At 44.3% G+C, this 25,590-nt stretch overlaps 1 protein-coding gene across 6 annotated transcripts in view; it reads right to left on the reverse strand.

The window, feature by feature from the left end:
• SPEG (striated muscle enriched protein kinase) overlaps positions 1–25,590 on the reverse strand; it is a 201,723-nt gene that overhangs the window by 66,150 nt on the left and 109,983 nt on the right. For 2 of the 6 annotated variants that reach the window (XM_072122364.1, XM_072122368.1), the window contains 7 exons: positions 24,421–24,510; positions 21,313–21,625; positions 12,779–14,205; positions 9,193–9,336; positions 8,535–8,717; positions 3,224–3,408; positions 898–986 (listed from right to left, as the gene is read on the reverse strand). In XM_072122364.1, the coding sequence (XP_071978465.1) occupies positions 898–986; positions 3,224–3,408; positions 8,535–8,717; positions 9,193–9,336; positions 12,779–14,205; positions 21,313–21,625; positions 24,421–24,510 (2,431 nt within the window). Of the gene's footprint in view, positions 1–897; positions 987–3,223; positions 3,409–8,534; positions 8,718–9,192; positions 9,337–12,778; positions 14,206–21,312; positions 21,626–24,375; positions 24,511–25,590 lie in introns of all 6 variants that reach the window. The other 4 variants (XM_072122363.1, XM_072122367.1, XM_072122366.1 and 1 more) reach the window with 3 other exon arrangements.

Genomic DNA, 25,590 nt, shown 5'->3' on the forward strand with positions numbered 1-25,590 from the left:
TTAAAGGCATCTGGTGCCGTGAGATCTAATATGAGCATATGACTAGGGATGAGCGGACCAGAACCCAGCTCCCAGCTCCCAGAACCTGGACCTTAGCCAGAACTTTGCGTTGGCGTTCAGATTAGCTCTGGCATTCATATGTCAGTGACATGTGCAGGCTGGTAAGTTCCCAAGGATCTCCGCTCCCCGATGACGTTGTGGGGAGCAACAATCCTAGGGAGAAGGCACTGGCATATAAAGGGTAACACCCCTGATCGGTGCCACCACTGGGGGAGGGGGGAGCATTCAGCCTCAGGTACTGTCAGGTTTCGGTTGGGCCAAACTTGACTAAACCGAGCGGGTCCTCTCATCCCTACATGTGACGAATCCACTCTCTGCTCACACTGGGGCAGATATATCACACTTTTTCAACAAAATTATGTTGAGATTTTTACCAAAAACTGTCTGAAATGTCTTGTGTCACATTGGGGAAGATTTAACAGGGCCTGTACACCGGAAAGCCGGTGGCTATGAAGTGCGCCTATCTCCTTCATGACGCCACCTACACGGCAGGCGGGCATGAGCAATGCCACCACCCAGCAGATATATCTGGAGGTCAGAGCCTCGTCATAGATCAGCGGCTGCCAGGGCTGAGGGCACCATCATATGATGGTTCACTTAGTGCTCACAGATGATAAATGTGGGGGCCCTGCCCTGGACTAGTCAGGGAAAAGAGCGGCAATTAGGAATATTCATGAAATTCTAGAAGAGGAGCCGCACAGTGTGACTAGAGATTGTTATAGAGCATCAGACACTGAGGAATCCGCTGCAGCCTCAGGCTTCATGTTCATCTCTGCGCTGTCTTACTTTACAATCTGCTCCATCATATCTAGATATATGTATGACCTTAACACTCACCAACTTATCATCGGCTTGGGTTCTCCCTGAACTTGGACTCGGAGAATAATCTCTTGGCCCTCAAACACCATCTGGTCTGACAAAGACACCTAAAGGGAAAGTGAAAAGCAAAATATCACTAGGATGATGGACCTACAGCAGCTCCGGCCGATGTCACTAACATTAATCTGATGTCATTATGGTGATAACACTAGTTCATAGCACAGAGCTAATAGCACTAAACTGAATTAAAAGCTCAGAGCTGATGTCACTGTGCTGATGTCATCACTAGCTCAGAGCTGATGTCACTGTGCTGATGTCATCACTGGCTCAGAGCTGATGTCACTGTGCTGATGTCATCACTAGCTCAGAGCTGATGTCACTGTGCTGATGTCATCACTAGCTCAGAGCTGATGTCACTGTGCTGATGATATCACTAGCTCAGAGCTGATGTCACTGTGCTGATGTCATCACTGGCTCAGAGCTGATGTCACTGTGCTGATGTCATCACTAGCTCAGAGCTGATGTCACTGTGCTGATGTCATCACTAGCTCAGAGCTGATGTCACTGTGCTGATGTCATCACTGGCTCAGAGCTGATGTCACTGTGCTGATGACATCACTAGCTCAGAGCTGATGTCACTGTGCTGATGACATCACTAGCTCAGAGCTGATGTCACTGTGCTGATGACATCACTAGCTCAGAGCTGATGTCACTGTGCTGATGTCATCACTAGCTCAGAGCTGATGTCACTGTGCTGATGACATCCCTAGCTCAGAGCTGATGTCACTGTGCTGATGACATCACTAGCTCAGAGCTGATGTCACTGTGCTGATGTCATCACTAGCTCAGAGCTGATGTCACTGTGCTGATGACATCCCTAGCTCAGAGCTGATGTCACTGTGCTGATGATATCACTAGCTCAGAGCTGATGTCACTGTGCTGATGTCATCACTAGCTCAGAGCTGATGTCACTGTGCCGATGTCATCACTAGCTCAGAGCTGATGTCACTGTGCTGATGACATCACTAGCTCAGAGCTGATGTCACTGTGCTGATGATATCACTAGCTCAGAGCTGATGTCACTGTGCTGATGACATCACTAGCTTAGAGCTGATGTCACTGTGCTGATGTCATCACTAGCTCAGAGCTGATGTGACTGTGCTGATGTCATCACTAGCTCAGAGCTGATGTCACTGTGCTGATGACATCACTAGCTCAGAGCTGATGTCACTGTGCTGATGATATCACTAGCTCAGAGCTGATGTCACTGTGCTGATGTCATCACTAGCTCAGAGCTGATGTCACTGTGCTGATGACATCACTAGCTCAGAGTTGATGTCACTGTGCTGATGACATCACCACCTCAGAGCTGATGTCACTGTGCTGATGTCATCACTAGCTCAGAGCTGATGTCACTGTGCTGATGTCATCACTAGCTCAGAGCTGATGTCACTGTGCTGATGACATCACTAGCTCAGAGCTGATGTCACTGTGCTGATGTCATCACTAGCTCAGAGCTGATGTCACTGTGCTGATGTCATCACTAGCTCAGAGCTGATGTCACTGTGCTGATGTCATCACTAGCTCAGAGCTGATGTCACTGTGCTGATGTCATCACTAGCTCAGAGCTGATGTCACTGTGCTGATGTCATCACTAGCTCAGAGCTGATGTCACTGTGCTGATGTCATCACTAGCTCAGGGCTGATGTCGCTGTGCTGATGACATCACTAGCTCAGAGCTGATGTCACTGTGCTGATGTCATCACTAGCTCAGAGCTGATGTCACTGTGCTGATGTCATCACTAGCTCAGAGCTGATGTCACTGTGCTGATGTCATCACTAGCTCAGAGCTGATGTCACTGTGCTGATGTCATCACTAGCTCAGAGCTGATGTCACTGTGCTGATGTCATCACTAGCTCAGAGCTGATGTCACTGTGCTGATGTCATCACTAGCTCAGAGCTGATGTCACTGTGCTGATGACATCACTAGCTCAGAGCTGATGTCACTGTGCTGATGTCATCACTAGCTCAGGGCTGATGTCGCTGTGCTGATGTCATCACTAGCTCAGAGTTGATGTCACTGTGCTGATGTCATCACTAGCTCAGAGCTGATGTCACTGTGCTGATGTCATCACTAGCTCAGAGTTTATGTTACAAGATTAAAGGTGAAATTACTTTGATGTGATGAGTACAAAGATGACATAACTATTTCTTAGCTGCTTCTTATAGCAGCCTGTCCCTACTTCTTTATTACTCCATCTGCCCCCTTCCCAATCTAATACCCCAGTGTTTCCTACAGCAGCACCCCTCATACATAGTCATAACCCCCCCTTGTAATCTGACCTTGAAAGATGGAGGTGCCTTAAAGGTCACGCTGTGTTGGGTGCCGCTTTTGCCCGCCATGCCGTGCTGTGGTGTCGCAGGCTCGCTCAAATCTTCCTGAGGACTCAGATACTCATCATCGGATGTAATGGGGCTCAGAACGTCTCGAGGGGCTCCCCGATGCGCAGGAGACTCTGTGGCCGGTGCTGGAAGGAAAAACAGAAACATTTGAGATCTTGAGAGTTTTTTGACCCCTGTGGGAGATCTTTGGAGTGTGTGGAGTCAGTATGAGACCCCATATCAAACCTCAATACTAAATCCAAGGGTGGCACGACCCATAAGCAGGTCTCCCCTCTGTGGTGGTGCTCGTCTATGGGCTCTTACTTTGCACAGAGGTTATGGGTCCTGCCTCTATTGTACATACTGTACATGCCTGGGAACGGTATAGAACATGCCTATGTAAGATAAGATGGGCAGAATCATATACACAAGGCACGCCAAAGTATCCGTGCTGCCATTCTCTCGTTCCTATACCCTTAAATATACCAGCAGCCTGCCAAGAGACAGAATAAGACAGTCCCAGTGACGACACTGAAGACCCCCCCCCCCCCATGTGCATAACACAACCTGCTACCTCTCACACAACAAAAAACTTCTAACTTATTTGTTACATCTTCCTTAGTCTTGGGATATTGTCGTCAAAATGCAAAATACAGTCAAAAAGTTCTAAGTGGCTTCCTGCCAACCCCCCCCTCCTCCGCCGTCACCACCTCCCTCTAAGGCTCTGGCATCTCTCCTCACTGCCAAAAAAAGAACTGAGCGGAGCCTCTGCTGTATGCACCGAGTACAAGACACGCAAGGATAAGGACAGACACAGAGACACTCACCGCTTCACAGAGACAGACCGCCAAAAACATCTCCGACTATCTTAGGACATCAAGAAGGAACAGAGGCAAAGAGGGGAAGGGGCAGCGAGAGCTGAGGAGAGGTGTCCGAGACACTGGGTGCAGCACAGGGAAAGAGTGCAGAGGGATAAAGGAAAGGTCGGGAAAGAAGAAGCAAAACTGGAAGGCAAAGGGCACGGGGAGGGCAGAGCCGAGAAAGAAGAAAGATGCACATAAAAAGGAAAAAGCACAGAGGGGAGAGAGGCAAAGAAGAAGAAGGGAGGAGAGACTGAACATGACGAGGTCACCTCCAGTACAATCTGTTGCTGTATTTAGACTCTCACCCTCCTCGCCTCCTCCCACCAGCAAAGAGATGGAAAGAAAGACAGAGAACAGGACAGAGAGGTGCGGGAGACACAGAGGGAAGCGCTGCCACCATCCCCGGAGACCCCGGCACTGCCAGTGCCCTTCACCAGCGCCCAATAAATACTATACGACTCAGGTTACTCAACCCCTTCTGCCACCAAAGAAGCCCGAGACCTGGAACTGGCCGACAATGACGCTGCAATGACACTTGTGAGAGTCACATTCCATGCTGAGCTAATGAGAATATTATAACCTATTATACCAGGCAGAGAGAAAGCCACAGATAATACACCCGGCTCTGGAGGATAGGCTGCAAATATTATCTGTGCTGGGGTAGGAAGGGGGACATGATACACATGTAACTGCAAGTCATCTCTCATACAGCAACGAGGCATGGAGGATAGATAGATAGATAGATAGATAGATAGATAGATACATAGATAAGAGATAGATGGATAGATAGATAGATAGATAGATAGATAGATAGATAGATAGATAGGAGATAGATGGATAGATAGATAGATAGGAGATAGATAGATAGATAGATAGGAGATAGATAGATAGATAGATAGATAGATAGGAGATAGATAGATAGATAGATAGATAGGAGATATATAGATAGATAGATAGGAGATAGATAGATAGATAGGAGATAGATGGATAGATAGATAGATAGATAGATAGATAGATAGATAGATAGATAGGAGATAGATGGATAGATAGATAGATAGATAGGAGATAGATAGATAGATAGATAGATAGATAGATAGGAGATAGATAGATAGATAGATAGGAGATAGATGGATAGATAGATAGATAGATAGGAGATAGATAGATAGATAGATAGATAGATAGATAGATAGGAGATAGATAGATAGATAGATAGATAGGAGATAGATGGATAGATAGATAGATAGATAGATACATACATAGATAGGAGATAGATGGATAGGAGATAGATAGGAGATAGATAGATAGATAGATAGATAGGAGATAGATAGATAGATAGATAGATAGATAGATAGATAGATAGGAGATAGATAGATGATTGATAGATAGATGATTGATAGATATGAGATAGATAGATATGAGATAGATATATAGATAGATATGAGATAGATAGATATGAGATAGATAGATATGAGATAGATAGATAGATAGGAGATAGATAGATAGATAGATAGATAGATAGGAGATAGATAGATAGTTAGATAGGAGATAGATAGATAGATAGATAGATAGATAGATGATAGATATGAGATAGATAGATAGATAGAAAGATAGGAGATAGATAGATAGATAGATATGAGATAGATAGATAGATTTGAGATAGATAGATAGATAGAAAGATAGATAGATATGAGATAGATAGAAGAGAGATAGATAGATAGATAGATAGATAGATAGATAGATAGATATGAGATAGATAGATAGATATGAGATAGATATATAGATAGATATGAGATAGATAGATTTGAGATAGATAGATAGATAGATAGATAGATAGAAAGATAGATAGATATGAGATAGATAGAAGAGAGATAGATAGATAGATAGATAGATAGATATGAGATAGATAGATAGATAGATATGAGATAGATAGATAGATAGATATGAGATAGATAGATAGATATGAGATAGATAGATAGATAGATAGATAGGAGATAGATAGATAGATAGATATGAGATAGATAGGAGATAGATAGATAGATAGATAGATAGATAGATAGATATGAGATAGATAGATAGATAGGAGATAGATAGATAGATATGAGATAGATAGATAGATAGATAGGAGATAGATAGATAGATAGATATGAGATAGATAGATAGATAGGAGATAGATAGATAGATAGATAGATATGAGATAGATAGATATGAGATAGATAGATAGATATGAGATAGATAGATAGATAGATAGATAGATAGATAGATATGAGATAGATAGATAGATAGATAGATAGATAGATAGATAGGAGATAGATAGATAGGAGATAGATAGATAGATAGATAGATAGATAGATAATAGATATAAGAAATAGAGAAATGGATAGATAGTAGAGAAATAGATAGATACATATGAAACAGATAAATAGATAGATGGCTAGATATGAGATATCTCTCTATTAATCCATAGATTTCATATCTATCTTATATGTCTCATTTCTATACATCTGTGTATCTCATATATACTTCTCTATCCATATGGGATCATTCTTGTTTACATTCAGAGGCTGTAAACCAAACCCATGCAGATCTGATACAGTCACAGCAGAGGGTTTGCAACAGTGTTAACCGTTTTAGGCTCATCACATCATGAAAACTAATTCGCTTCCTGTCCTTCACAATTACAATAAATCGCTAAATTGTCTAGAATTGCATCTTAATAAATGAATAATAATCACAACAAAATGATGAGACAAACAATTATGTAATAATAATAACAAAAAATAGAAAAATGTGTTGTTATTATTCCCACAAGCTTTGTAAAAATAAACTAAGTAACAAAAACAAACAAACTTTGATTCCAGTCAACAGGGGGGGGGGGGGGGGGGGGCATTCACGAAATATGAGAGACTGCCGAGCAATTGCTAAGGATGATAGCCCATACTTTCTGGCAATAATTCTGGCTCCTATCTACGGGCATATTTTCATTTTTTTTTTTTTTAACACAAACAATACATTTAAAGGGTTCAAACTTTATTGTTTGTATGAGGAAAAGTTATCCAATTTTCCAATATGCTTTCCATATCACTTCTTCACAGTTTTCTAGATCTCTGCTTGCTTTATTATTTACTTCCTGGTCCCTGGTCATGTGATGTCCCACAGGTGCACAGCTTGTTATATCACACAGCTTTGATTAGGGTGATGCCACACATCCCGTTTTTTAAGCATGCGGTTTTTAACCATTTTTTTACCATTTACAATGCGCATACGTATACCATGGCTGCTGTGAACCTGTTTTTCTATTAAACGGACTGAAAACGCATACTTTAAAACGGCCCAAAATGGGACGTTGTGGCATCGACCTAATCAGAGCTGTGACCATGAATAGATTTATAACCACTGGAAGGAAACATAAAAGATGTCTACAGAATGACAGCAAGCAGAGATAGAATACTACACTACTATACTATCTATATTGGAAAATGATACAACTTTTCATTATGTAAACAATAATACTTATTTGCTGAAATGGAAACACCCCTTATATTTGTATGTAACAGCCCCCCCAATCTCTTAGAAGTATTAGATCTGTGTTAGGGTGCGTTCACACGTGGCGTTGACGCATACTTTTTTAAACGCCTCAAATTAGGCAAATCTCAGCGGTTGTGATGAGTTTGAAAACGTCACATGTGAACATACCCAAAATTGTCAGCTAGCTATCATATATCTAATTTCTATATATTATCTATCTATTCCCTGACAGCAAGCAGAGAAATTGTAACACAAAGAAAATGATAGAATATATATAGAAATGAATGGATCACATGAAACTCAAAGTAGTTGCATGACCAAATAACTAGAAGGAAGTAGTGTTACACTAAGGGACTGAGATCTTTGGTTATTCCAGGGGTAGCATGCTATATGTGTACCTTATGCAGCTGCCCAGAGACCCAGTAGGTAGGTGGACCCACCAACCCCCAACTTAAAAGTAGCTTCCAGCTTCATACTGTGTATTAGGTTGCAGGTAAGTATAAAAATGCATGAGGTTTAGCCAGAGAGATTTAAAGGGGTCCTCTATAATGAGTAAAAGGTTAGCCAGGGGGGCACCAAATTCTCTGTCCGTATGCTCAATGTGACAATTTCTGTGGACCATGATATTTCTTATTCCATGATGAAAAATCTGACCCAGTCTCTCTCTGCTTTACTTGTAGTACAGATCTATATATAAGGGAATTCGGCACCGATGTCCCCTCCAGCCCCTCCGTCTGTAACCCCACTCAGTAGTTCACTGCATAGTATTATTACACCGCTGCCTGTGCATCCAATGATTCATACGGTGACATGGCCGCAGTAACATATGTTGTGCCTCAGACCCCATTATTTGGGCACATATTTGGGGGGCACTAGGCTGTTACCTGGTTTGACAGTCAGGGCTCCGCAGCTGCTGGCTTCACCCGCTTCATTTTTTGCTGTTACTGTATAAATGCCAGAATCAGATGGCAGCGCCCTGCGTATCAGCAACGTATGTCTCTCCCCCTCGGCCCGGATCTGATGGGTGCTACTGTTCTTTAGAGGGATTCGATCCTTTCTCCATATGACTGCCAGGATAAAACCATCAAACAATATTAGTGCCCACCTATGCCGTACCCCTCCCCCCAAGACTAGGCAGTAATCTACTTCCCCAGCCCTTCTGCTATTTGCACTTACAGGGATATTCCATTCATAGCAACTTTTCTTGCAGATCAGTGGAATAGCAGCAGTGGGACCCCTCCAAACACAAGGGGGTCCATTGTACATCCAAAAGAAGTCAGCGGCAGGTTAAGCATCGGTGGCGCTGCCCCATTACAGTCTATGGCACCAGCACCAAGTACTGTGCCGACTTATCTCCAGTAGTGCCATTGAGTAGAAAAAGACAGCAGGGCACCTGCTCTATTGTTTGGGAGGGTACAACAGACCTCCAATCGCCCGACTCATCAGTAAGCCACCCCCTACTCTGTGGATAGGGATAACTTCCCCAATGTCAGTATGAAGTAATCCTATACTAGGAATGTGTACACCAGGCTCAGCACTCACCTTCTGGACTTGGTTTTGCTGTTATAATACATTTTAACAAAACTTCTGCGCCCGCGTTCACCAGGGCGCTCTGCAGGGGAATTTCGAAAACAGGCGCTTCCTTTGGATCCTCGTCGGCTGATACATAGGAATCATCGGAAGATTCTAGGAGAGGACATGACATCAGGACAGCAGTACAAACACAAAAGACATAAGGGGATCGTTATCCCGTAAATTGTGCAATTCTTTTACTGACCTCTAGGGTTACACTTTATAAATCTCTATTTTACATTATACTGGGAACAAGATGGGCAAGATATCACTGTGCCGGGAACTAGATATGAAAGATATCACTGTGCCGGGAACTAGATAGGAAAGATATCACTGTGCCGGGAACTAGATAGGAAAGATATCACTGCTGGGAACTAGATAGGAAAGATATCACTGTGCCGGGAACTAGATAGGAAAGATATCACTGTGCCGGGAACTAGATAGGAAAGATATCACTGTGCCGGGAACTAGATAGGAAAGATATCACTGTGCCGGGAACTAGATAGGAAAGATATCACTGTGCCGGGAACTAGATAGGAAAGATATCACTGTGCCGGGAACTAGATAGGAAAGATATCACTGTGCCGGGAACTAGATAGGAAAGATATCACTGTGCCGGGAACTAGATAGGAAAGATATCACTGTGCCGGGAACTAGATAGGAAAGATATCACTGTGCCGGGAACTAGATAGGAAAGATATCACTGTGCCGGGAACTAGATAGGAAAGATATCACTGTGCCGGGAACTAGATAGGAAAGATATCACTGTGCCGGGAACTAGATAGGAAAGATATCACTGTGCCGAGAACTAGATATGAAAGATATCACTGTGCCGGGAACTAGATAGGAAAGATATCACTGTGCCGGGTACTAGATAGGAACGATATCACTGTGCCGGGAACTAGATAGGAAAGATATCACTGTGCCGGGAACTAGATAGGAAAGATATCACTGTGCCGGGAACTAGATAGGAAAGATATCACTGTGCCGGGAACTAGATAGGAAAGATATCACTGTGCCGGGAACTAGATAGGAAAGATATCACTGTGCAGGGAACTAGATAGGAAAGATATCACTGCTGGGAACTAGATAGGAAAGATATCACTGTGCCGGGAACTAGATAGGAAAGATATCACTGTGCCGGGAACTAGATAGGAAAGATATCACTGTGCCGGGAACTAGATAGGAAAGATATCACTGTGCCGGGAACTAGATAGGAAAGATATCACTGTGCTGGGAACTAGATAGGAAAGATATCACTGTGCCGGGAACTAGATAGGAAAGATATCACTGTGCCGGGAACTAGATAGGAAAGATATCACTGTGCCCGGAACTAGATAGGAAAGGTATCACTGCTGGGAACTAGATAGGAAAGATATCACTGTGTCGGGAACTAGATAGGAAAGATATCACTGTGCTGGGAACTAGATAGGAAAGATATCACTGTGCCCGGAACTAGATAGGAAAGATATCACTGTGCCGGGAACTAGATAGGAAAGATATCACTGTGCCGGGAACTAGATAGGAAAGATATCACTGTGCCGGGAACTAGATAGGAAAGATATCACTGTGCCGGGAACTAGATAGGAAAGATATCACTGTGCCGGGAACTAGATAGGAAAGATATCACTGTGCCGGGAACTAGATAGGAAAGATATCACTGTGCTGGGAACTAGATAGGAAAGATATCACTGTGCTGGGAACTAGATAGGAAAGATATCATTGCTGGGAACTAGATAGGAAAGATATCACTGTGCTGGGAACTAGATAGGAAAGATATCACTGTGCCGGGAACTAGATAGGAAAGATATCACTGTGCCGGGAACTAGATAGGAAAGATATCACTGTGCCGGGAACTAGATAGGAAAGATATCACTGTGCCGGGAACTAGATAGGAAAGATATCACTGTGCTGGGAACTAGATAGGAAAGATATCACTGTGCCGGGAACTAGATAGGAAAGATATCACTGTGCCGGGAACTAGATAGGAAAGATATCACTGTGCCGGGAACTAGATAGGAAAGATATCACTGTGCCGGGAACTAGATAGGAAAGATATCACTGTGCTGGGAACTAGATAGGAAAGATATCATTGCTGGGAACTAGATAGGAAAGATATCACTGTGCCGGGAACTAGATAGGAAAGATATCACTGTGCTGGGAACTAGATAGGAAAGATATCATTGCTGGGAACTAGATAGGAAAGATATCACTGTGCTGGGAACTAGATAGGAAAGATATCATTGCTGGGAACTAGATAGGAAAGATATCACTGTGCCGGGAACTAGATATGAAAGATATCACTGCTAGGAACTAGATAGGAAAGATATCACTGCTAGGAACTAGATAGGAAAGATATCACTGTGCCGGGAACTAGATAGGAAAGATATCACTGTGCCGGGAACTAGATAGGAAAGATATCACTGTGCTGGGAACTAGATATGAAAGATATCACTGTGCCGGGAACTAGATAGGAAAGATATCACTGTGCCGGGAACTAGATAGGAAAGATATCACTGTGCCGGGAACTAGATAGGAAAGATATCACTGTGCCGGGAACTAGATAGGAAAGATATCACTGTGCCGGGAACTAGATAGGAAAGATATCACTGTGCCGGGAACTAGATAGGAAAGATATCACTGCCGGGAACTAGATAGGAAAGATATCACTGTGCCGGGAACTAGATAGGAAAGATATCACTGTGCCGGGAACTAGATAGGAAAGATATCACTGTGCCGGGAACTAGATATGAAAGATATCACTGTGCCGGGAACTAGATATGAAAGATATCACTGTGCCGGGAACTAGATAGGAAAGATATCACTGTGCCGGGAACTAGATAGGAAAGATATCACTGTGCCGGGAACTAGATAGGAAAGATATCACTGTGCCGGGAACTAGATAGGAAAGATATCACTGTGCCGGGAACTAGATAGGAAAGATATCACTGTGCCGGGAACTAGATAGGAAAGATATCACTGTGCCGGGAACTAGATAGGAAAGATATCACTGTGCCGGGAACTAGATAGGAAAGATATCACTGTGCCGGGAACTAGATAGGAAAGATATCACTGTGCTGGGAACTAGATAGGAAAGATATCACTGCCGGGAGCTAGATAGGAAAGATATCACTGTGCCGGGAACTAGATATGAAAGATATCACTGTGCCGGGAACTAGATAGGAAAGATATCACTGTGCCGGGAACTAGATAGGAAAGATATCACTGTGCCGGGAACTAGATAGGAAAGATATCACTGTGCCGGGAACTAGATAGGAAAGATATCACTGTGCCGGGAACTAGATAGGAAAGATATCACTGTGCCGGGAACTAGATAGGAAAGATATCACTGTGCCGGTAACTAGATAGGAAAGATATCACTAATGGGAACTAGATAGGAAAGATATCACTGTGCCGGGAACTAGATATGAAAGATATCACTGTGCCGGGAACTAGATATGAAAGATATCACTAATGGGAACTAGATAGGAAAGATATCACTGTGCTGAGAACTAGTATATACAATGCATGGAAGTTGTTTTCTATTATAACATACCTAGTTCTGGAGACATGACTCTGTGCCGTCGGCTCTTCCCTTTGCTTTTGGTGGTTTTGTTGGTTTTGCCACTGCTATGTGTATCGCTGTGCTTTTTGGCTTGCCCCCCACCTTTCCCAGGCGGCCCTTGACTTCTGTGAGTGGGACCGGCTGGTGTAGCCCATGGGAGATATCTCGTTTCACCTCTAGTTTCTCCACCCATGGTCCCCTTTTCCCGCCCTATCCCTCTATGTGCTATTTCCATTGCTGGTGGGGCTTGTGTGCTGGGTGGTGGTGGCTCGCTACTATAATCCGGGACCCTCTTTGTATGAGAATCTGGGGTTGATGCTTTTGTGGTAAGTGATTTTGGGGCACTGACGTTGGATTTAGGAGGTGGGTGGGATGTTAGTCTTGTATCGGATTGCTTGACTACTTGATGGTGAATGATTGAGCCATTGGATGATTTCTCTGGCACTGGAGCAGATTGTCCTCTGACTCCACCATGAGGTTCCTTGTCTTGGGGTATTTGGTTGACAGTGGCACAGCTCCTGACAAGGGGTTTTCGGGCAGTGGCTGCAGTTGCTGGCTTTTGTTCCTGAATTTCTGGTGCCTTAGAGTCTTTAAGCACTTGGGTCGGAGCAGGATCTAGAGGAGCAGGTTTGCTGCTTTGGGTACATTGAGGGGAAGGTGATCTTCGAGACAGATCTTGAGATGAACGGATAAGTTGTTGCTGGGAAACAGTTCTTTTAATGCGGGAAAGCTCTTGGGAAAATCGTGCCTCAATGTCACTCACGCGGCCATAGAAGGCTCCTCTATCATCCAGCGAGGCAGTCTTGTACCTCAATGATGGACACCTCAAGGTATATCCCCCCACCTCTGATCTCACGCCATCTCTTAGGTCATCCCTTAGCTCCTCAGTGGAGGACTCCAGACCACCAGCCAGTCCATCGGCCCCAGGTTGGTCAAAAGAACGTGTCTTACGGAGTGGTAACCAGGACTGAACAGGGAAAGGGCTGTCCGTTTGATCCAGGCTTTTTCTTCTCTCTTCAAGACAACGCAATTTTTCAAAAATTTTGGAGCCTGAGCGAACCAACTTTGGAGACGCACGCAAGATGGACACTCGACCCGAAGATTCACTTAATGGTGTCACAGGGCGGGAATCCTGGCCACTGACCTGAGAGCCAGCTGAGGACTTTGGCCTCTTTACCTTCTCCTCAAACTCTTCAACCACTGTGTCCTGGTATTGGGAAGGCATAAGGGTTTTCTTCCGTGGTGTAAGAGGGGTGGATGGACCACGAGCGCTAGGCAAAGTATTAGCAGCAGGTCGTTGCCCAAGGCGAGGAGAAGGAGGAGGTAGAACTGGAGGTCTTGGATTCTGAAGTGGCCGAGGAGAATCTGGGATGGCGCCATTGATGCTGCCTCTCCGCAGTCCACCTTCTGGTAAGAAGCTGCAAAGATAAGAAGAATGTGAGCGAAGATAACAGGACCTAATGTTTATCTGATGCTAAATGCCTCTTATTAACATATACTGTATGTTTACAGATCCGTGTGACAGTCTGCAGTGTTTTACAGAGCTGCACTCATTATTCTGCTGCTGATGCACTCCAGAGCTGCACTTCAGAGCTGCACTCACTATTCTGCTGCTGGTGCAGTCACTGTGTACATACATGACATTACTTATCCTGTACTGATCCTGAGTTACATCCTGTATTATTCCCCAGAGCTGCACTCACTATTCTGCTGCTGGTGCAGTCACTGTGTACATACATGACATTACTTATCCTGCACTGATCCTGAGTTACATCCTGTATTATACCCCAGAGCTGCACTCACTATTCTGCTGCTGGTGCAGTCACTGTGTACATACATGACATTACTTATCCTGTACTGATCCTGAGTTACATCCTATACCCCAGAGCTGCACTCACTATTCTGCTGCTGGTGCAGTCACTGTGTACATACATGACATTACTTATCCTGTACTGATCCTGAGTTACATCCTGTATTATATCCCAGAGCTGCACTCACTATTCTGCTGCTGGTGCAGTCACTGTGTACATACATGACATTACTTATCCTGTACTGATCCTGAGTTACATCCTGTATTATACCCCAGAGCTGCACTCACTATTCTGCTGCTGGTGCAGTCACTGTGTAAATACATGACATTACTTATCCTGTACTGATCCTGAGTTACATCCTGTATTATACCCCAGAGCTGCACTCACTATTCTGCTGCTGGTGCAGTCACTGTGTACATACATGACATTACTGATCCTGTACTGATCCTGAGTTACATCCTGTATTATACCCCAGAGCTGCACTCACTATTCTGCTGCTGGTGCAGTCACTGTGTACATACATGACATTACTTATCCTGTACTGATCCTGAGTTACATCCTGTATTATACCCCAGAGCTGCACTCACTATTCTGCTGCTGGTGCAGTCACTGTGTATATACATGACATTACTTATCCTGTACTGATCCTGAGTTACATCCTGTATTATACCCCAGAGCTGTACTCACTATTCTGCTGCTGGTGCAGTCACTGTGTACATACATGACATTACTTATCCTGTACTGATCCTGAGTTACATCCTGTATTATACCCCAGAGCTGCACTCACTATTCTGCTGCTGGTGCAGTCACTGTGTACATACATGACATTACTGATCCTGTACTGATCCTGAGTTACATCCTGTATTATACCCCAGAGCTGCACTCACTATTCTGCTGCTGGTGCAGTCACTGTGTAGATACATGACATTACTTATCCTGTACTGATCCTGAGTTACATCCGGTATTATACCCCAGAGCTGCACTCCCTATTCTGCTGCTGGTGCAGTCACTGTGTACATACATGACATTACTTATCCTGTACTGATCCTGAGTTACATCCTGTATTATACACCAGAGCTGCACTCACTATTCTGCTGCTGCAGTCACTGTGTACATAGATGACATTACTTATCGTGTACTGATCCTGAGTTACATCCAGTATTATACTCCAGAACTGCACTCACTATTCTGCTGCTGGTGCAGTCACTGTGTACATACATAACATTACTTATCCTGTACTGATCCTGAGTTACATCCTGTATTATACCCCAGAGCTGCACTCACTATTCTGCTGCTGGTGCAGTCACTGTGTACATAGATGACATTACTTATCCTGTACTGATCCTGAGTTACATCCTGTATTATACCCCAGAGCTGCACTCACTATTCTGCTGCTGGTGCAGTCACTGTGTACATACATGACATTACTTATCCTGTACTGACCCTGAGTTACATCCTGTATTATACTCCAGAGCTGCACTCACTATTCTGCTGCTGGTGCAGTCACTGTGTACATAGATGACATTACTTATCCTGTACTGATCCTGAGTTACATCCTGTATTATACCCCAGAGCTGCACTCACTATTCTGCTGCTGGTGCAGTCACTGTGTACATACATGACATTACTTATCCTGTACTGACCCTGAGTTACATCCTGTATTATACTCCAGAGCTGCACTCACTATTCTGCTGCTGGTGCAGTCACTGTGTACATAGATGACATTACTTATCCTGTACTGACCCTGAGTTACATCCTGTATTATACTCCAGAGCTGCACTCACTATTCTGCTGCTGGTGCAGTCACTGTGTACATAGATGACATTACTTATCCTGTACTGATCCTGTGTTGGCTAAGGTTTACATCTTGGGAGGAGAAGTACAGGTAATGGGCCCATCTATTTTCAGGGCCACCAGTTGGGCTTCTATGACATGCGGAATTGATAGAATACACAAATAATTCAGAAATATTGCATATTGAATATGAAGAAGGATGGACACAACATAAGAGATAAAAGAGGAAAAAAAGAAGAAAAATCCAGCAGGTGGGAGTGAGAATGGTTCAGCCTGGGAATGCAAATAATAAGATGGAGACATGAAAGAACCTCGGGGGAGGGCACAGCAAGCTCAGTCATCATCCAATGGTCCGCTGACTACACTGTAGGGGAAGCTATGTCTGCTTATCACTAAGTATGACTTCTAATGAATATACATGATCGCTTTCTTCCCTGTGGTTCGGGCATTTGTTTCTTGAACTATGAAAGTCAGATTGTGCTAAAGTATAAATGATCCCTAATAAGACTAATAGTGGTGCAAAGAAAAGTGAATTTATTTCTTTTTGTTAGCGAGAACTTCTTTATTTTGTATTTGAAATGTTTTACAACTTCCTTATATTTTTCATTTTTGAGTTCTTTACCATTATCAGAATTTCTGCTTGCTGTCATTGAATGAGGACACAGATAATGCTGTGTGAGCTGAGCACATCCGCAGAGGCTGCAGCGATCTCTCTGAGAGTTTGCTACAATGTATCAGTCTGGAGTCCACAGGACATTGTGTAGACTGGATACAATTGTATCCACCAGCTGAGAACTAGAGTAGCCATGTAAAGGGTTAATGCTCACAGATAAAACCAAAAGTGTCCTAATTCACTGACAGCAAACGGGTAGTTTAATCTTGAAAAGTAAATCATTTTGCAAATGAAAACGTTTTTAAAAAATGAAAAATGAAAGGTTTTTAAACTTTAAGGGCGCGTTCACACGTGGCAGTAACGCATGTGTTTTCAAACGCGATAGAACAGCTGAGAAGGGGAGATACGGCTCATTACATTGCTGACAACATGGTGATTACGAAACACGTGCTTTAACGCAAAGGAAACCTACCATGTGATTTCATGCATTATGAACCAAACATACCTTGAGAATGCTGTAGCTGCACTGATGCAGGAACATATCTTGTTTAATCCATGAACTGGGTGGTTTTGCTCACAAAACAATTATAAAATGATGGCTCTGTCCTCCTGTGGCTTCTCCAGCGCTTCTCCTCTTACCCTAATTATGCACTGCTCCAGAGAATGACAGGCAGAAGTAATCAATCACTGCACCATCCCCCAGCTGCTGTGTATGAGTCATCCAGATCTAATTGATTAGTCCTGCCTGGACAGTTCAGAAAACTCTGTGCAATGTGTTTATGTACTGCAGCCAGTCTACACCCAGCTTTCCCAAGGCGCTGAATCTTAAAATAGTCTTTTGAGCGAAACCATACAGTTCAGGGATTAAACAAGATGGGGCAGATTTACTTACCTGGTCCACGTTCCCTGTGGTGGATTCGGGTCTTCCGGCGATTCACTAAGGCAGTTCCTCCGATGCTGCGGTGAAGTCCGTCGAGGCCCGCCGGAGTTCACGATCCATTGCCGGGTGAAGGTAAATGCGTGTCCAGCGACACTTTTTTTTTAAAATGCGGCGGTTTCTCCGGATCCGTCGGGTTTTTCGTTCGGCCGCGCACCCCCCCCCCCATTTCCGTCCCGTGCATGCCGGCGCCGTTGTGCCACAATCCGATCGCGTGCGCCAAAAACCCGGGGCAATTCAGGAAAAATTGGCGCAAATCGGAAATATTCGGGTAACACGTTGGGAAAACGCGAATCGGGCCCTTAGTAAATGACCCCCAATATGTTTATGCATCAGCGTCACTACAGCATTCTCAAAGTATGTTTGGTTCACAAGGCATACAAACAAACGTTAGTTTTCCTCTAACGCATGCGTTTTGTAAACGCAATATTGTCAGCAACGTAATGAGGCAAATCTCTTCAAATTGCGTTGGAAAACGCATATGTGAACGTGCCCTAAAGGCAATCTACCACTAGCATAGAACTGTTTCCAGCTGTGCTTACCTCCATGCTGCACTTATTCATTATAAAACTCTCTGTTATCTTCTTTTATCATCGCCATTGCTTAGAAAATAAAAGTTTGAACATAAAAGTATTCAAATTAAGCTGTTTTCGGCCTCACATAACTGTGCACGCCTCTGGTGTGCATAATTTCCTCCTCCTCCCTTCCCCCTTGCCAATGTCTTCAGTCAGGGGAAGGAGGGAATTATGCACGCAGCAGGCGTGCACAGTTATGCGTGAATATTTTTTATAAACCTTTTTTCTTAGCAATGGGGATGTTTGATGATAAAATAAGACACCAGCCAGTTTTAGAATGGAAACGCCAGCATGGAGGTCAGCACAGCTGGAAACAGTTCAGTGCTAGTGGTCGGTTTCCTTTAAATGTCATCATGGATTAACCTTAAAGGGTTATTTGTGGACTTATTTTAAAATAAACCCGGGATGTCATTTTTCAGCTGGTGACAGGTTCCTATAGCCTAGGGCAGTGATGGCGAACCTTTTGCAGACCGAGTGCCCAGACTACAACCAGAATCCACTTATTTACCGGGAAGTGCCAGCATGGCATTTCAAGTAGTAACTTGTTGCTACCTGTTCTTCAACATCATTCAATTGTATTGGCCCCCCTGAAGCCGCCAATACAGTTGAAAGAAGGTAGACAAATTCAGCCCATCATTGTAGCTTCTCTCCAGGAAGAATGGTGGGTCCAGCAGGAGGACCTCCAAGATAATGCAGTTCTTTCAACACCTTCTCACTTTTCATTGGCTGTTTAGAACTACAGGAAGTGTCACTTTAAAATAGTGCTGAGAGCAGCATCTTTTAAGGAAGATTTGGTGGATGTGGTCCTGTTTGGTGAAATTGGGGCAATGGCCTGAGTGCCCACAGAGAGGACCCTGAATGCCACATCTGGCACCCGTGCCATAGGTTCGCCACCACTGGCCTATGCTATGGTGATTTTAAAGGAAATCAGTTTACTGATGGCAGATGTGTCCTAATAAGAACTTCTTTTGTTATAACTCTATCTGCCGCAATTATGGAAATATCACAGAGTTCTAAAAGTTATGCAAATTACTCAGGCTATGTCACCCGAGCGCCTCAAGAAGCCTCCTTTTAATTCATGCACCCACCTCAGAGGCCCCCAAGTGCACAGATTGATGACAGGAGGGGCCGCTACAAGGGGCTGTGCAAAAATTAAAATAAGGGGCTCCATGAGGCACTCTGGTGACATAGCCTGAGCGCCCCAGGGTAATTTGCATAACTTTTGTAACTTTACATTTCCGCGATCACGGAGTATAGAGCCATGATAAAAAAAAGTCCTTTCCTTGGGAACTAATTAGGACACATCTAACATCAGTCAGCTGATGATAGGTGTCCTTTGTCAGCATTCTGAATCATTTTAGTAATTTATATAAGTTTCATTCACATTACCTGGCTCCCTGCCAGCAGCGTGTGGTGAGTCCCAGGGAGTTGGGGGGGGGGGGGCAGCTGCAGCCTGTGTCAGTCTCCTCTCTTCCGGACTCATGCAGCTCCTTCTTCCCTCCCCACTTCCTGTCATGTGCATTGAGCAGACAGTGGAGGGAGGGGCATGGGGGAGGAGAGAAATAATGTATGAGGAGACACAGGCTGCAGCTGCCCCTCCCCTGGGCCTCACCACACGCTGCTGGCAGGGAGCCAGGTAATGTGAATGAAACTTATATAAACTACTGCTATGATTCAGAATACTGACAAAGGCATTTTTAAAACCAGCGTAGCACAGGCTATAGGAACCTGTCACCAGCTAAAAATCACATTCTTGGTAACAGGTTTGCTTTAAAGGGATATTCCCATTTTTGCAAATTAATGTTATTGTTTGTATAGTAAAAAGTTATCCAATTTTCCAATGTACATTCTGTATCAATTCTTCACTGTTTTCTAGATCTCTGCTTGCTGTTGTTCTGTAGAAAGCTCCTAGGTTTACATCTAGTAGACAGAAATCTGACCATAAACCAGGGACACTTACTCATAAATCCAGGCATTGTGACTGTGGTGATCTTCTTATATTTGATATGCATGGCTGTCTTTACTCTAAAATCAACTTTTTATACTATGCTAATGAGACAGAAGGGGGGGGGGGGCGTTACCAGAGTAACCTCCATACTGCAACTTCACAGGCTGTTACACTGTGCACAAGCACCTTCCTCTCTCAATGTGTGAGATAACATGGGGTGGAAGTGCTAAAGGAGCAGGGCAGTGGGTGAGAGAGTGTAACAGCCTGTGAAGCTACAGCGTGGTGGGGCTCTGGTAACGCCACCAGAGCCATCCAAGCTCATTAGCATAATCTATAAGGAAGGAGGCCATGGATAACACATATAAGAAGATACCACAGTCAGTGTCTGGATCTATGAGTAATGTCCCGGGTTTATCAGGATGGGTTTTGATGGATTTTAAATTATATAAAAAAGGAAATCCCTTTAAATGAACAGAGAGACCGGTCCTCTCCAGTATAGAGCAGGGGTCTCATCTATAAGCATTGTGCACCGAGGGTCTATAGGGGCCTCAGTGCAATGTACTGCTGCAGATGTTATAGACACTAAGTAACGCAATGTCAGAGGTGGTGAAAGTGATGAGTAATAATCTGGAGGACGGCGGCGCACCAGGAGGGACTAGACATACAGAGAAGCCGCGGGAGAGACAAGAAGACGGATGAGATGGACTGAGCTCACCGGCTGCTCAGCCCTCGGAATAAACATTAAAAAAAACTAAAAAATGTATAAAAAAAATGGAAAAATCCATAAACAGAGCTTCAGCGATGGATGGGACGTGGCGGGTGATGTTGCAAAATTTGAGTTACTTACACCCGAATGGCACATGATCTGCCCCGGTAGAGGCTGAAGGCGCTGCTATACAGGTCGCTGAACCCTGACAGGCTGACCTCTGACCCCCAGACACTGCCCGGGAGGTTGTTGCTGGATGCTGGGATGAGGGGCTCCACTCCCAGGTGTCGAGCCCCTACCCCCTGAGTGAATCCTTGCCTGGCATTCTTGGAGTCCCGCTCTACTACCGTCTGCTGACTGCCTGACCAGTCTGAGAACTCATCCGTCTGTGAGAGGCCGGTAATAGTACTGGGAGTGGTGTGCAGGGAGCTCGCCAGCAGCGTGTCCGAGTCACCTAGAGAGGACAGAAAGAGAGAGCGTTCAGTGTCCCATCACCAGCTCTATCCTGTAATACTCCAGAGATGCACTCACTATTCTGCTGCTGGTGCAGTCACTGTGTACATACATGACATTACTTATCCTGTACTGATCCTGAGTTACATCCTGTATTATACTCCAGAGCTGCACTCACTATTCTGCTGCTGGTGCAGTCACTGTGTACATACATGACATTACTTATCCTGTACTGATCCTGAGTTACATCCTGTATTATACTCCAGAGCTGCACTCACTATTCTGCTGCTGGTGCAGTCACTGTGTACATACATGACATTACTTATCCTGTACTGATCCTGAGTTACATCCTGTATTATACCCCAGAGCTGCACTCACTATTCTGCTGCTGGTGCAGTCACTGTGTACATACATGACATTACTTATCCTGTACTGATCCTGAGTTACATCCTGTATTATACCCCAGAGCTGCACTCACTATTCTGCTGCTGGTGTAGTCACTGTGTACATACATGACATTACTGATCCTGTACTGATCCTGAGTTACATCCTGTATTATACCCCAGAGCTGCACTCACTATTCTGCTGCTGGTGTAGTCACTGTGTACATACATGACATTACTTATCCTGTACTGATCCTGAGTTACATCCTGTATTATACTCCAGAGCTGCACTCACTATTCTGCTGCTGGTGCAGTCACTGTGTACATACATGACATTACTTATCCTGTACTGATCCTGAGATACATCCTGTATTATACTCCAGAGCTGCACTCACTATTCTGCTGCTGGTGCAGTCACTGTGTACATACATGACATTACTTATCCTGTACTGATCCTGAGTTACATCCTGTATTATACCCCAGAGCTGCACTCACTATTCTGCTGCTGGTGCAGTCACTGTGTACATACATGACATTACTTATCCTGTACTGATCCTGAGTTACATCCTGTATTATACCCCAGAGCTGCACTCACTATTCTGCTGCTGGTGCAGTCACTGTGTACATACATGACATTACTTATCCTGTACTGATCCTGAGTTACATCCTGTATTATACCCCAGAGCTGCACTCACTATTCTGCTGCTGGTGCAGTCACTGTGTACATACATGACATTACTTATCCTGTACTGATCCTGAGTTACATCCTGTATTATACCCCAGAGCTGCACTCACTATTCTGCTGCTGATGCAGTCACTGTATACATACATGACATTACTTATCCTGTACTGATCCTGAGTTACATTCTGTATTATACCCCAGAGCTGCACTCACTATTCTGCTGCTGGTGCAGTCACTGTGTACATACATGACATTACTTATCCTGTACTGATCCTGAGTTACATCCTGTATTATACTCCAGAGCTGCACTCACTATTCTGCTGCTGGTGCAGTCACTGTGTACATACATGACATTACTTATCCTGTACTGATCCTGAGTTACATCCTGTATTATACTCCAGAGCTGTACTCACTATTCTGCTGCTGTTCTTACTGACTGTTTCCTATTACATCCGGCAGTATTGGGAATCTGACAGTGTGGGACATTTCTTGTGTAGATGGATAGTCAGCAGGTATATGTCGGTTGTAGGCGTGTGACGGGTGTATTCCTCCCTGCGGCCCTGGGGGAGGGCTGTCAGATACTGTAAGCACATGTTGTGGTCTGGTAAAGGTCGGAATCTCTTCTCTAATATTTGCTACGCTCTCACTGGGGACAAGGGATGATTACAAATGTATTGACTGCAATGCGGTGTAGAGACGGAGGCTCCGCTCGGCGGCTTCCAGGACACTCTGTTTATTCAGTCCAGATCTGAGATATTCCCTCAGTACATGAGACGTCTGCTCCTCCGCCCGGCTGTACCTGCAGAGCATCGCGCATCACTAGTGGCAGCTGCTGCGCCTTGTATTTCATCCTTACAGATTATAACATAAGAAGTTATATGCTCAGAGAAGTTGTCAGCTCCCTTCCCCCTCTCATCCCACAATAACCAGATGCCCCTTTATTCGCAGAGATCCGGGCAAAACCCTAATACTCAGTTTTGTATTCCTTTCTGCACTTATACTGTTACAATAGCTTTGTAGCATTTATCATTATGATGGGAATTTATCGGATGATTGAAGCCGTGGCTCTATTACCGGATGGCTGTGATACCGGGGAAAAAATATTCTAGGCCCTGCTTGGTTGTATAAAGTCATGGAGTTTTACACTGAAGTCAAGCTCACCCCGCCTCTGAACGCCTCCTCCCCTGTGTTTGACAGCATGCGCTGGACTTCAGGAGATCCTGTTAGTGATGTGTCTGGATGCAGGAGCATTAATTACAGTGAAAAGGGCTTTCTGAGGAAGAGAGAGCTTGACTTCAGCGTTAAGCTCTCCGCCTTCTTGACTTTGTACAACCAATTTACATCTCACTTCAAAATAGATTTTCTGGATGATGCCATGGCACTGGGTCATGAAATAAAAATCATGTAGAGGTGTTACGCTGCTGGGCAACATCCTGGTAGTGGTTTGTTCTGATGACAGGTTCCCTTTAAGCTTCAGCAGCCTGTGTGCATGGTTTGTCCTTTATACTGTTGATTAATGTAAAGTTAATAGAAATTTTAGTGACTGCACAGAGGACGAGGGGAGGAGGGGGTGTCATGGAATAAAGCTGCCTCCACTATAAAGATATTGGGATGTAGATCAGTATAGAATGAGGATACTTATAGATATAATAATATGGGAATGATATGCAAATGACTTTTTCTCACCTGTGAATGCAGTTGTCTGTGGTTGTATCTTGTTTGGAGTCTTACCTGAGGGTGTTCCCAGGGGGGTATTGTTTGGGGCACGGATTGTGCGCTGTAGCTGGGGCCCTCCGGTGTCCTCCTCCCCCGGCTCAGAGTCTGGATGGAGAAGAAACATATAAGTCATGGATAAGGGATACTTTGTATTGCTCTTCCCGGGATCATTCTCTCCAGACGACGTCTACCGGCTCCAAGTCATCGATGATTTACATATAATTCTATGCACAATGTTTTTGTTCTGCGGGTTTTACACATATGAAACTTTTTTAGGAATATCTCATCTTCATTTTCACATTTGATATCAATTTCTAAAAAAAATTCCATCAAGCGATCACAATTTTCGAGATCTCTGCTTGCTGTCATTGAATAGAACATCTCCCTTTCTGGTCCTGTCTTCAGCCTTGTATACATTTTAATGAGAGGGGGGGGGGGGGTTGTTATAAAGCCGCACACCCACCCAAATATAATTGTATTGGTAAAATATGGAGGAAGAATGGAGCGGCATGTTGTATTTCTAGATGCCTGCAGGAATCTGTCACCAAAGGAATCTGCACAGGGGCTCCACTGTTACCGTACAGAACACATGCATGCTCGGTCAGGTGGAGCATACATGTACTTGGGGGTGTTAATGAAATTTATAGGGGTTGTTTCAAGTCTTTGGATGGGTGTGTAAGCTGGGACCGGCACCAATCATTAGGAGGGTCCGTGTTCATCCTAATGAATGGAGCGGCGGGCGGCGCATGCACAACTTGTCCCTAAAACCAGGGGGAACTGGAACCCTATGCATGTGATTTGGGGTTGTCCTTTCCTGTGGATAGGATTTAACACACAGATTTGGTACAACCCCTTTAAATATATACTGTTGAGGAGCGCTCAACCTCTATCATTTACATATAATGTGATATAACATAACTTATGACACATCATAGAGTCTATTACTATGACAATGGCCCCTGTGACATGTACATACCCTTTATATTGGTACACTTAGTTTTATGGGTCAATATAACGCACTTGTAGGTACCTTATGTAATGATAAACAGTGTCCCCAGCTCATAGGAAGGGATGCACTAGCCATGAGGCGAGTTGAGCCTCTTGCCTCATGCAGCACCACCTGCAGGAAGATGGGGGCAGCATCAGGGGTGCAGTTATCTGCTGCAAAACAGGACCTGACACTTA

This window comes from Engystomops pustulosus, chromosome 8 (assembly GCF_040894005.1).
Source record: "Engystomops pustulosus chromosome 8, aEngPut4.maternal, whole genome shotgun sequence".
Lineage (NCBI taxonomy): Eukaryota > Metazoa > Chordata > Amphibia > Anura > Leptodactylidae > Engystomops > Engystomops pustulosus.